Below are 13,335 nucleotides of genomic sequence, written 5' to 3' on the forward strand. Positions count from 1 at the left end.
CATGCCTCGTCTGTCAGCTTTGTTGGGGTGCTGGTTTTAGGTGACCCCACTGGTCACTCAGGCAGGTCCTGCAGTGCCAGGACAGCACTCCTGATACAGAGCAGAGAAGCAGACCATGGTACTGTTTCCTCATCTCTCTGGGCACAACCGTGTTGACCCAGGAATGATGCAGGTGCGCATCAGGGTATTAAATCATCTGTGCATTTGAAGTGCTGTGTTATCAATGCAAAGTACAGTACATTGTAGTCAAATTGGTGAATGTGAGAATGAACCTTGGGTTATTTATTGTTGGTTGTTAGCTGACATTATTAGCTTAGTTATGCGTTTTCCTTTTCGTGTCATTTATAAATTGGTGCCTATAATTTATCTGTGTGTGTCTGCATACATACATCACCTTGGCTGCTGACAGACATGAAACAAAAGCAAAACATGCTTTACTGGAAGAGGCAGAGTGTTAGTTTGACCTGGCTCCCCAGTGCCTGTATGGATCGCATGCTTCATTATGGTTTTTTGGCACTTTTCTCTAGAGCTGATTCTGATTCAATCAGGAATTAATTAAAGGTGGTAAAACAGCACTGCTTTAGCACCGGAGCGGTACAGAAGTTGGGCGAGCTGGGTCCGACTAGTGTGCTGTCTCTTCTGCGCATGTGCTGGGTTTGGCACAGGGGCACATGGGCTTTAAAGTAATGCGCCATCTTTGTTTTTTAAGTCTGTAAGCAGCACTTTTGTCCAGGCTAAATATGTCTAGTTCTCTCAGCCTTTCCTCATAGGGCTTACTTTCCAACCCCTTGATCATTTTTGTCTCTCCCTTCTGGAGCCTTGACAGCCTCTCCAATTTCTGTCTGAAAGGTGGAAGCCAGAACTTCAAACACTCTCAGTGAGACATAACTGGCAGTGAGTACACTATCGAGCCTCTTGCACAGTCAGATTGTATGGCTGACGCGCGTTGATGCCGTGATCCACCAGCCCTCTAGCTCCTTCCCAGCAGTGTCCCACCCAGACAGTTAATTTCCATTCTGTATTTCTGCTGTTGACGATTCTTACCATAAGTGTAGCACCTTACATTTCTCTGTGCGCAACGTCATTATGTCATCTGCAGACTTGACCTATTCCAGTATGCAGATCATTGATACATTTGTTAACTAGCACCAGACCCAGAGCAGACGCCTGTGGAACATCACACAAAACCTCCTGCCAATCCAACATTGATTCACTGATGATTTCTCCTGCTTGTGGTTACTGAGCCAATGATCTATGTGCCTTGCAGCAGTGCTATCAGGGCCAAATGTCTCCAACTTGCTTTTGATGAGGCCATTGGATTATAGAAAAGGAGGGATGGAAGAGACCTTAGGAGGTCATCTAACCTAGTGTCCTGCTCAAAGAAGGGTCACACTCCTGAATAAACCATCTGAGTCAAGTGCTATCTGCCTAGGCCACTCTTGAAAACGGAAAATACTTCACCACCTTCACAGCAGGAAAGTTCTTCCTAATCTCCAACCGAAACTTGCTGTGCCGCAGTTTGAGGTCGTTGCTTCTTGTCCTGTCCCCTACAGCTTCAGAGAAAAGTCTGTCTCCATCCTCTTTATAATCTCCCTTCAGGTATTTGCAGACTATTATAAAATCTTCCCTTCAGTCTTCTCTTCTCCAGACTAAATAACCCTACTTCTTTCAACCTGTCCTCATTAAGTCATGCTTCCCAGACCTCGAACCATTTTTGTCACTCTCCACTGGACTCGTTCTAATGTATCCCCATCTTTCTGGAAGGGTGGTTGTGTAACAGGACCCCACCTTTGAAGGTGGCTGTGGCCCCCCTGGGATGCACAGTACGCCCCGTCTTCACCCTGGCTTATCAGGGTCACCTCCTGTACTCTTCTTGGCGTGGTTATAAATTCAGGAGGCTGCCCTCAGACCACCAGAATGACCCTTTAGGTACTTTACTCTGCCTGGCTCATAATGGGAGTCTTCTGCCTGACAGAGTTGGTCTCTCTGGGGCCTATCTGCCTCGCACTCAGGCTCAATCCTGGGGCCTGGTAGCTCACATCCCCTGCCTCTAACACCCTGGGCTGAGAGCCCTCAAATCTATTCCCTCCCCCACACCGGGGCAGTGGTACCCACAGTCCAATAGTGCAATCCATGCCCTCCCTCTGGGCATCTTCAGTGGGCTCCCATACCTCACGGCTAAGGAACAAAACTCACCAAAGAAACAACCAAACGCATTGTGTGGGGCACTGTCTTGCAGTCCCTGCACAGCTCCATCCTTGAGCCCAGCCTGGCTCAGATCTGACTCCTCAGCTGAGAAGCTCCATTTCAATTCCCTGCTTGGCCCCACACCTTCCAGTAGCCAGGCCCCCTTCCTGGACTGGGCACAGGAACGGCTCCTTTCTAATGAGCAGGCTGAATGCCCCCGCAGTCTGCACCCTACTAGCAGGCTTACAACTCTGCAGTTTGCCTCCCTGCCGCTTTCACCCTGCACCCAGTAACAGAGGTAAGGGCCCCTGTTGCAGGGGTCCAAAGCTGGAGACTAGTCCACGTGAGGCCTCAGCAGTGCCAAATAGGGCAGAAAAATGACTTCCTTTGATTTGCAAGGGACACTCCTGTTAATACAAACCGGTGTGCTAGTGGCATTTTTGGCAACAAGAGCACACTGTTCACTCATATTCGGATTATGGTAATGCCCAGGTGCTTCTCTGCAGTTGGTGCATGGACATTTTATGTGGGGACCTGATTCTGGCTTGGGCCAGGGCTGGGCAGTGGGCTTGGTCTGGCATGCGCAGCACTGAGGTCTGGTCCTGCATGGTGGTGGGGCCCCATGCAGGCTCACGGGGCAGGCTTGGCACGACTGTAGAGTCCTGGAGTCCTGACGGTCAGTTCTGTGCCAGGCGGCCAGCGCAGAGACACCGCCAGAAAGCGCCTCCCCCGCCCCTCACCTGGAAGCTGCTTCTCAGGCAGCTTTTCCTCTTAATGGGACAGGTACACCCTAGTGCCCTGTCACAGAGCCCGATTCACAAAGATTGCCCTCTTCCCACCCTGAGCCCAGCTCTCACCTGCAGAGGCTACAGCCTCCCTTCTGCTCTGCATGTCTTTTGATGACATGCTTTTCAAGACGATATCAGTTCTCGTAATGGGTCCGAGAGCACACCCCATGTTCAGCTAAGGGCGACCACTTCTTAGATGATTGCCTCCACCTTTCAACAGCACACTGCCCTCCAACCCCCAAGCAGACGGCAATCAGAATGAGTAAACCAGATCCTAAAGCAGTAACTAAGATGCTTTGGGAGTTATCAGGACTATTAGTCCTGCCTGAACAGCATGCAGCAATGTGGAACATGCCTCAATGGGAGAGCCAGTTGTCTTTTCTTTAGTAACTGATGGGCTTCATCTGTTTCTAACACACAGCCCCTTTCTCCTGACCAGTTATTGTGGTGCTGGAGCTCCTCAAGACCATTCACCAAGTCCAAGCCAACCTAAAGGCCGCTAGGACTGCCTATAAAAAGAAACAGGAAGATCGGCAGCATCAAGAAGTTCCTTTGTTGGCAGTAGGTCAGTCGTTATGTCCAGTAAGAAGAAGGGCAATCAACAGTTATCAGAAAAGGAAAACAATATTTACTTTATTATGCTACAACAATTTAACATGATGGATAGGACACCGCATTTGCTGCTTCTTTCTCTCTCCTGTGCCCAAGGAGTATTCGTGTTTTGGCCAGGTGTAGTAAGTCCTGCTGTTTGGAGAACTGACACCGCTGTGATCTCACTGTGCCCCAATGCCTCAGAGGAAGGCGAAAAAACCCCCACAGCCAGTATGATCTTCAAGGGGAACGGGGGGAAAAATTCCTTCCTGGCCCCAACTGGCGACCGGCAAAAGCCCTGAGGCCTGGGATTGCAAAATGCCACACACACTGCAAGAGCTACCTGGATCCCGCAACTGAGGGGTCAGAAATTCATGACACCAGTTCCTTGCCCCCAACACCTTGATGGGCAAAATGGGTGGAAGAATAAGCCAAAGTCTCCACCCACTAGTAACTTCTCAAGTCCGGGCAGATGTCTCTCTGGGGAAAGGGTAGCTCTGACTGATTCAAGGGGTGTTCACATCAGTCGATGACCCTAGCGTGGTGGCTGGTTCCGGGCTGGAGGTTCCCTCTGGGGCTGTCTTGCTGCCTGTGAGGCTCTGGATGGTGCATTTGCTCAGGGAGGTGCTGTCAGCCTCGCTGTTGGTTGAAGCTGTCACCGTAAGGGAGGAGAAAAAGCAAAGGGTGATCAGATATGCACGTTGGTGAATTTAAGTCTTCTAAACAGAAGACTTAATGGTGATGGGCTGTATGGCTGCCCTGTGCTTGAGGCATAGTCAAACGCCTAAATTGTTTCAGCAGTCATTAGGATGAGGGAGATCTGTTTTCTAGCCCCATTCATCCATGGGAAGATGAACACACACTGCCTGGTGTGTCGGGCAGGTGGGGAGGAAATGGGCCCTGGCAATGGCAGGAGGAGAAGGGAATGGGGCGCAGTGGAGAGCTGATGCCAGGCCAGGTGTCTTTGGGGACAGGGGGGACAACTCCCCACACACCAAAGGGAGAAGATTTGTGTTGGTGCCGTGAGGCTCCATCTTTCTTTCCACAGGTCGCTGATCCGCAGGGGCAGAGGAGAGGGAACGGTACCTGCAGAAGGGAACTTGGGCTGCTGCAGAGGGGAGGGGGTGCTGGAGGAGCTTGTCAGCAGGCTGTGGCCCTGCAGCTCTCTGGGCAGCTGTTTGAAGCCCTTCATGACCAGCAGCTTTCTCATGATCCTGGCGGGGATTTCTTCCTCCTGTGAAGGTACAACAGCCAGTGAGAGACTCTTTTGCCTCTGGGAGGTGGCAGCCACAGGGTTGTCACAGCAGCAGAAAACAACAGAGTTTACCCAGCCCCTCCCCGTCTCTAAGAGATGGATCAAGCACAACTTCTAAGACAGACTCTTTTAGGCTGCTTGAGACAGGGACGATCCTTCTTGGAGCAGGGTTCGACCTAGAAGAGTGGCTGAGGGGCTTACTCTTCTATGACTCCATAGCCCCGGTCCAGTTGCGGTGACCTGAGGCCATGAAGGGGCCCTGCCCTTAACCTAGGCAGTGGCAGTTTCTCCTGATGGAGATGTACATGCTGTCGTAGGTCCTGGCTGGAGATACGCAGCTGAAGGGGCCGTATTTGTGCAGGGGACAGGCTGGTGCCATCCTGAGCATACAGCTGAACAAACTCCTTGTTCAGAAGCACTTGCTAGGGTTCCCATTTCCTTTCACACTTGTTTCCACAGGTCACCAAGTGTCAATGGGATGAAGGGGCCTAGAGGTGAGCAGCCCTGTGCCCCTCCACCCACTCCCTGAGCCTGACCCTCTGCTTACCTTGTCCCCGATCAGGTAGCCGGCTTCCCCCAGCATGGCATAGAGGAGGATCAGCGCAGCACGGCTGACACACATGTTGATGTCCAGCACCCCCGCAAGTGCCCTCTGCACGAAAGATCTCCTTTGCCCCTCTGATAAGATCTTTTGAAACACCTGAAACCCAGGGGACAGAAAGTGTTTGCATATCCCAGAGCCAGGCTCCATGTCCAGGCCAGCCCCTCACCAGGGCAGTAGGAGGAACCTTGTGAGCTGCAGAGAAGCAGCAGGCCTTTCTCCACAACCCTGGACACAGCCACTATTGACACACAGCCCCACACCCTAAGCTTTGTCAGGGCTGGGCAGAGCATCCTTACCTCCCCGACTCGGGCCAGGTCCATGTAGCTCTGGACCTGGCTCTGCTGTTCCCGGCTTAGATGGAGAAGCCCCTCTGCCTCCTGCATGTCTCGGCCTAGGACACACAGAAAGATCTTACTCTGAGCTGGCATTGTGGCTTCAGTGTTTGGTGTCTGCCCAGTGGAGCCAACACTGCCGCATGGCACAGCGAGCTCAGGGCCCTGGCAGGGTTTCATCGTTTTGGGTCGTAAGTGCTGATCCCGGCTCCCTAGGTTTCCTGCGTCCTTTATGTTCTGGGGGCTCTGGGACTGGCTGCTTGGTTTAGGCAGGGTTAAATATCAGAAATGCCCGCATCCAGTCAAGGCAAGTGCTGCTCCAAGTTACTTCCCTGGCAACACCCCCAGGCTCTTGCTTGTGGTCTGTGCTACTGCTCCTGCCCAGCGGGGGCTCTTTCCCACCATGTCTCTCCCAGCATCTTTCCTTTCCCCACATTCGAGGTCAGACCCTGAACATGCTGATTTTCCTAGCTGGAGGCCAAACTGGGTTCTGGAGTGAAAGGGCTGGTGTACATTTGCACACTAATTTGGGTGTGGGCAAACATTGGCAGGGGAAGCTCCTTGTCCCCAAGCTGGGATCAGTGTGTGGACAGAAGGATTGTTTCCACAGGGGTCTTGCACCCTGGCCGGGCTTCCTTACCCTTGTGGTGCAGCAGGATTTGGGCGAGCAGGTAGATGCCCTCCCTGGCCTGGCAGCTGATGTCTGCTGCTGGGTGGCTGAGGGACAGACACAGCTGGGCCGCGGTGTCACCCATCTGGGGCATGTTGGGCGAGTCCTAACAAGGCGGAGAGGGGAAGGGAATGCATCTGCATCCTACCTTGCATCACACACACACTTTCCCATCCTGGGTGTCTCTGTCCATCTCCTGCTGCCCCATGCCGCAGGATAGGTCAGGGCAAAACAGCTAGAGCCAGAGCACTAAAGCCCTCTGTTCCCATCGCAGCCTGGAGCCAAGGGACCCGAGCTGGTTCCCTGGAGGTCTCCCTGCCCTGCTGCTCCAGGAAGCCCAGGACCAAATGTGATACTGCCTGGAGCATGGTGATCACATGGCAGCCTCAAAAGACCCAGGAGGCACCCCTGAGCCCAGGGACCCCTTACCTCAAACTGCGGGAGGAGGGAAACAGCAAAGCGGAGAAGGGCGCTGCTGCTTCTCATGGCCTTCGCCCTGTCTATGGTGTCGGGAGACTGCAGCCAGGATGTCAGGTGCTGTGGGAGAAACAAGGTCAATGGCCACTGGCCCCTGCAGTACCCACGAGCCCATGCCCTTCCTCTGCCTCGAGCCTATCTTGGAGGTTGGAGGATCTGCTGCATGGTCCGAGGCTCTGAAAAGAGCTCTCCAGGCCTGGTACAGACAATACAGATGCCTCAGGCCAAACCTGTCTCTCTCCTGACAGGGCAGGGATGCATCCCTGAGGACAACCTCGGGCAGCTCACAGGGCACTGAGGCTGTCCCTCCCCAGAGCCCAGCTCCTCCGTACTGTGCTCACCTCCCAAAGGAACTGCAGCCTGTCCAAGCTGGGTGCGGTGGCCAACAGGCTCCTCAGCAAGGCCTCCAGGTCCTCCATGTGCTTCTGCTGTTTGGTCTGGAGGGGAAGGATAGCCGAGGCTCAGTACCATGCAGCCTGGGGCTGCACGTGCCAGGGGCTGGTGGGCAGGACTGTGTAGGGGGAGGAGGACTGACCCTGACATAAAGGCTGTTCTGTTTTGGGGACGTCAGGCAGATCTTCAGGGTGGTCTGCAGCAGGCACGACTCCATGGCTGGCTCCAGGGCTGGCTCCAGCTCGCTGTCAGGAGAGAGGAGCCTGTGTGAGCCTGAGCTCTGTGGGGCTGGTGGGGGCACTGCTCTGGGCTGGACAGAGGTGGTGCAGTTGGCACCAGTTGGCAAGAGTGGAAGGAGGAGCTGACATGTGGTTACGACCCATCTGAAGTCTCCCAGCCCATCAGCATCAGGCCTGCAATAGAGCCCCCTCTCCCACTGCCCCTGTGACCCTGCTGCCCACCTGCAAGACCCCCACAGCTATTCTCTCTTCAAGGCCCTCCTGACACCCCTGAAGGGAAATGCTCTCCAGTCAGGAGAAAGAGATGCCCATGCTGTATTGCAAAATTGCACAATAGCCACTGGGGGCACGTGATTTGGGTGGGGTGGGCAAGGAACTCCAACCAATGCCAGAGCCAATATCGGGGCTGGAAGTGTTGGGCCGGGACACCAGTACCTGAGGCTGCAGATGGCAGCTATACTATTGCACAGGGTCCAGTTTGGCTCTTCATCCTGTGTCGCTGTTTCCATCAGGCCCTGCGAGACCCAAAGGACCATGTGAGAGTAGGGCCCCACAGGCCACAGGCCCATCCTGCAGGGGAGACCACCCAGTACTCCAGGCACAGGCAGATGATGGATCCTGCTCGCTATGGCAGGACCCCTCCCACATTTCCCTCGCACCCACGCAACCAACGTGGCCAGCCCTCCCCTTCCAACTCCCTCTCACACTTACCCCTGGACCCAACCGCTCACACCCTGATCTCACCTCAGCTGCCCTTCAGATGCAGGATTCGCTCAGTGTCCTGTATGGCTTTAGCCCAGAATTTCCCTTCCCCGTGCTCCCTCGTCAAGGCCCGGGCATGCCTGCCCTCCCCTGTGTGCACCCCGCCTTCCTGGCCTTGGGAGCCCCTGTCTCTTCTCCCTCCCACTCCCCACAGTGCCCAGTGCACGGCCAAGCTCACCATGATCTTCTGTAGCAGGACCACTTTGCAGGTCTCCGGCTCCAGGGTGTCCTCTCCCCTCTGCTTGGTGGCTCTGCAGAGTGTGGGGATGCCGAGAAGGAAGCGCTCTCCGTGCTCCTTGTCCTGCATCCCCCCGGAGCGGGATAGGAGGAAAGACAGGGGGTTGGCAAGGGACCTTCCCATCCTGTCCAAATCAAATGTGGGACTAAGACCCCTTGGATGCCCCTCTTTCCTTGCACTGGTCTCCTGCTGGGGAAGCAGAGTGAGAAGCAGAGGCAGCTTCTGTGATGGGAGGCTGGCCGTCAGACCAGCGCACACAGGTGGATGTGTCAGAGCCCGTGGGCTGAGTGTCTCCACTGGGGAGACCTTGGTTCATGTGGTATGACTGCCATAAAGGCTGAATGTTGGGAGTCAAGGGTGGTCTGGGGGCCAGTTCCCTTAGGGGATTTTCCTACCTTTCCTTGGCCCTGGAGGTGCAGTATGATGTCTGTGAGGGCTTCTTCCTCCAGGAGCATCAGGTCTTCACCCTCCTGCTCTTCTTCCACCTCCTCGCCTTGCCGGTAGGGAATCACTTTACAAGGATGAAAAGGGAGAGGGTGACTATTGCTGCAGCTTGGAGGGTGTAAAGGAGCAGAGGGGGCGCAGAGATGCTTTCATCTTCCTTCTGGAGCCTAGGGCCCTGTGCCAGAGCAAGTATCACACAGCCTCCCCGTGCATCGACTCTGCATTTTCAACCTCGTGCCCCCATTACTAAGAGGGACCAGACTGTCCCTGCTTCCCGGGCAGGTGCCGGCCCCTGCACTGACCATGGTTCCCCCTAAGCCAAACCCCACCGTGCCCTACTGCAGGGAATGGTGCCCGTGACACTGGGATCACTGGAGATGTGTGGCTCAGGCCCTTTGTCCTGGCTAAGATTCAACTGCGTAATGCCGGGGATGGATGGATTGTTCTGAGTGAGCGCATTGCCCCCAGATTCTTGGCACCCAGGCTGTCTCCTCACCTTTCATGGTGGTGCCATAGGGCGGGTTGCTCCCGGACTCCACAGAGCTCTCAAGGTCTCCCCGGGAGGAGCTGGAGCTGAGGCTGGGGCTCGGGCAGGGCTTGCTGACCTCCTGCCCCGGGGAAGCTGGGTCCCCCTCCATAACAGTGCAGGGGGCCGCCTCCTCTGGCCTGGTATCAGGGCACAGCTCCTGGTGGCTGGGTGCCCTGGGAGGAGAGCTGCACGGCAGCCCTGCCTGGTGCTCTGTCTGTGCTGGGTCCCGCCTGCCCAGATGGAGCCGGGGCCACCTCCCTGCTTTCCGAGAGGGCTCCTCTGCCTCCTCGGTCTTTGTTCCAGGAGCTGCGGGCTTCCTTCTCCAGCACAGCAGGCATGCCCACCACCTGGTCTTGACTGTGCCCACTGCACCAATTGGGCTGCTCTCCTCCTCTGGCACAGGCCTCCTGCTGCTGACCTCCTCCCCTGGGGACACCTTGGTCGTCCTGTGCTTCAGCATCTGCCTCAGCCTGTCCATCCTGGCAGGGAGCAGGAGCAGTCGTGAGCCACACATCAAAGCATCTCCCTAACCACCTGTCTGCCCTCCCTGGCCACCTGGGCCAGTCTCTCTTGTCCAGGAGACAGGCAGCTCACTCAGCTTTTCCCTCCCCATCCTAGCAGCTTTGGTCCCAGGGCTCTCAGGCTTTGAGAGCTGCATGGTCAGGGACAAAGACCTTCGGTTGGTTTGGACATGCACTTCCCTCCCACTGCCGCAGCCCATTCGTGCTGCCTGGGGAGGGGTTGAGAGTCCGCTCTTGGGGATCTTTCCAAACACCCTGCAGGTGGCCTTGGAGAGCCCCAGGGGCTGCGTCACTACGTGGAGGTTTTGATTCTCCAGCCAAATGTGCCAATATGTGAAGCTGGCAGGGGCACGCTGAAGGCCACTCACTTGCCCTGGGGGATGGAGCGCTGCTGGGCAGATGCTCACAGACCCTCCGGGTGTGCTGTGATCCGCTTGAGGCTCAGGCACTGAGGGGTCCTGACGCTCTTCTCTGGAGCCTCCGCTGCTTCCTAGCAGCTGTAGCCGGTGGGTGTGAGGTCCGCTAGGTGAAAAGGGACTACAGGATCACATCACTAGGGTGGTTTGACCATAGCCCTGTAGACAGCCCCTTCCCTTCCAAGAATTTGCACTTCTCCTTTTTTCTGCCCTTTCCCTCAGTGCTTCCCCACTCACAGGAGACTTGTCACTCCCTGACTTGCCCACGTTGGCCCTTCGCTCCAAACCAGATTGAACTCCTGCTCCTTTGAGGTTGACGTTTGGATCCTCTCTGCTGCTCTCTGCCTTTCTCCTACCTATGGGGTCTTTATCCCTGTCAATGCCCAGGAAAGGATCTATTGCCCAGCTCTGCATTACCAATATATCTCACGCTACATTTATTCTAATGACATCCAGTGTTCCTGTCCACACTGGCTGTGCACCATGCCTTATCCATCCTGGCTCTGAAGGAGACCCTGCATCAGGAACCATTTGGTGGCTTCAGGTTCACAGTTGAGGAAAAACCGGTCTGAATCAGAGATACGAAACACACACAGGATTAAAACACAAACATTTCTTATCCTGTCCAATTCAGAGTGTTGCCTCTGGACCATGCCCAGCTCCTGCCTCCTACATGTGGAGCTGCTAGGAAAGGTTACTCTCAAGGCAGGTCTTCTGTGGATGCAGAATTAGTCTTTACCTGTTTCTGACCTGCAGGACCTGGGCCTGAAATCAGAAGAGACCCTCGCTTCCTTGCCACCTCCACAAGGATGTGAGGTTCAGGGTGGTTTGTCCATTTACCCGAGCCTTACCTGCTCGCCCTCTCAGCTGAGTGATGTCTAGGACAAATCCTCCTCTGGACTGGCTTTGTTGTCCTTCTCCAGCCGCTGTCAGGCAATCGCTATGAGAAACCAAAAGTGCCATGAAGTCTTACAAGTTTGCATGAAAAACTCAAGCACCCTGAGCCTGAGTTAAACAGGGAAATGAATCCTGAAGTGAGGTCAGTGAGGAAGGATCTCATGTGAGCAACACGCCTGTGGGTCAAGATGATGGAAATAGGCTACATGCTCAGGGGCGAGGCTGAGGTTGTGAAAATGTGGAGGAAAGCGGAGGAGGATTTTCTACGAAAACCTCCATCATTTGGAGCTGTGACCCCTGTCGCTTAAGGAGTTCTCCTCGCCTGGTGCACAGACTTGGCTGTCCTGTTTTTTTTTAAACAGGCCTGGAAAGCTCCGGTCCTGGTTCCTGCAGACCAAGGAAACGGAAACAGACTTTCTGCGGGGTCCACCTAGGCTGAGCACGGCTTGGTGATCCTCTCGCCTGGCTTTAAAAGCAACCAAAGAAAGGAGTAGGAAAGGGGACCAGCCACTTGTCCAGGCCTTTCTCAAACTGATGTAAGGATGTAAGGGGTGTTTTGCTGAGTAAAAACTGCAAGATGAGGTCCCAGTAAACCCCAAGGCCCCATGAGACTGGGAAGTTGGTGGAAATGTTATCAAGTAAGGTCATGGGGAACTGGTGCCTCCTTAGTCGGGGGGACACGTGCCCCACTGCGACCAGTCTCGCAGCACAGGGTGTGGGGGTCCCCCCTGCAGACAGTATCGCTGCCCGGAGGGAGTTCCCCCACGGCCGATCGCTGCAGCCACTTCTGGGAGCAGCTCCAGTGATCGGCCACCGCTTGCAGGGGGGGCACCGTCACTCCCGCCTGCCCCCCTGCCCATCACTTAAGCAGCGAGCACGTCCGACCAGGGTCTGCACGGGTGCAAACAGGCCTCCTACGCATTGCCACTGAGTCAGGTGAGGTGTCCCTGGGACCCGGCACCCAGGAGCAGGACAGCGCTGGGTCCCGTGTGTCAGTGAAGTCTCACGCGGATATTCGAGGTTGGCAAGACGCCTCCGCCCTGGGATCCTTGTGCGCCGCGGCAGGGCAGGAGAGAGGCAGCATCCCCACGTCCCGCTCACCTGTCCCTGCCCAGACGCGGGGCGGCCGTCAGCACTGCTCCAGCCGCCGCCGGCAACTGCCTGGAACTCCCGGGCGCCGGCGCGATGATACGAGCGCTGCCGCGGCAACGCGCCACGCTGCGCTCCACCACGGCCGGCCCCTCTGTCCGCCAGGGTCACATCCCTTTCCAGCTCGGCCCCTCACGTGCCCCCTGGCATGGACCTGCATGTGGGCAGGGCAGTCGTTCCCTCAGATGGAGGCGCTGCATAAATACATGTACTTGTGGGTGGCCATTAGCAATGACAGTGGTGCCAATGCCACTTGGGTGTCTCATGAGAGACCTCATTGTCTCGAAAGAGGTGCCCTGTGTCGGGGAGATGGGAGTTTCCCTTTGACAGAAATCCCCCACCTGCCTGGCGGGGTGGGCCAGCGGGGAAGGCAGGGTGGGGAAGGATGTAGATTCATAGATTCATAGTCCTAGGGTCGGACGGGACCTCGAGATCATCGAGTCCGACCCCCTGCCTAGGCAGCAAGGAGTACTGGGGTCAGATGACCCCCGCCAGATGCCTATCCAGCCTTCTCTTAAAGACCCCCAAGGTAGGGGAGAGCACCGCCTCCCTTGGGAACCCATTTCAAAGTTTTGCCACCCTCACTGTGAAGAAGTTTTTCCTGATATCTAGCCGAAATCCGCTCTCTCTCAGTATGTGACCATTGTTCCTTGTTACCCCAAGAGGCGCCCTGATGAACAGAGCATCTCTGATCCCATGCTGCGTCCCCATGAATTTGTAGGTGGCCACAAGATCACCGCTCAGCCTTCTCTTGCGGTCCAGGTCCCTCAGTCTCTCCTCATAGGGCTTGTCTTGTAAGCACCTAACCATACGAGTGGCCCTCCTCTGGACCCTCTCGAGTCT

The 13,335-nt window shown here is 55.6% G+C and overlaps 1 protein-coding gene across 3 annotated transcripts; it reads right to left on the reverse strand.

Annotated features, from left to right (window-relative positions):
• Positions 1-3,580: 3,580 nt before the first annotated feature.
• LOC109283940 (uncharacterized) lies at positions 3,581-12,538 on the reverse strand. Of its 3 annotated transcripts, none has more exons than XM_059720179.1 (15): positions 12,445-12,538; positions 11,298-11,386; positions 10,399-10,567; positions 9,477-9,988; positions 8,932-9,047; positions 8,477-8,599; positions 7,972-8,051; positions 7,440-7,542; positions 7,246-7,341; positions 6,857-6,964; positions 6,398-6,533; positions 5,722-5,816; positions 5,369-5,521; positions 4,653-4,800; positions 3,581-4,218 (listed from the first exon to the last, which is right to left on the reverse strand). In XM_059720179.1, the coding sequence occupies exons 4-15, from the start codon at positions 9,985-9,987 to the stop codon at positions 4,073-4,075; spliced, it is 1,815 nt and encodes a 604-aa protein (XP_059576162.1). In that variant the 5' UTR covers position 9,988; positions 10,399-10,567; positions 11,298-11,386; positions 12,445-12,538; the 3' UTR covers positions 3,581-4,072. The 3 variants fall into 3 exon arrangements, with proteins under 3 accessions (XP_059576162.1, XP_059576161.1, XP_059576160.1); XM_059720178.1 differs by having other exon boundaries at positions 10,684-11,386; XM_059720177.1 differs by having other exon boundaries at positions 10,399-11,386.
• Between the last annotated feature and the right edge of the window lie 797 nt (positions 12,539-13,335).

Source organism: Alligator mississippiensis, unplaced genomic scaffold, assembly GCF_030867095.1.
Source record: "Alligator mississippiensis isolate rAllMis1 unplaced genomic scaffold, rAllMis1 scaffold_21, whole genome shotgun sequence".
NCBI lineage: Eukaryota > Metazoa > Chordata > Crocodylia > Alligatoridae > Alligator > Alligator mississippiensis.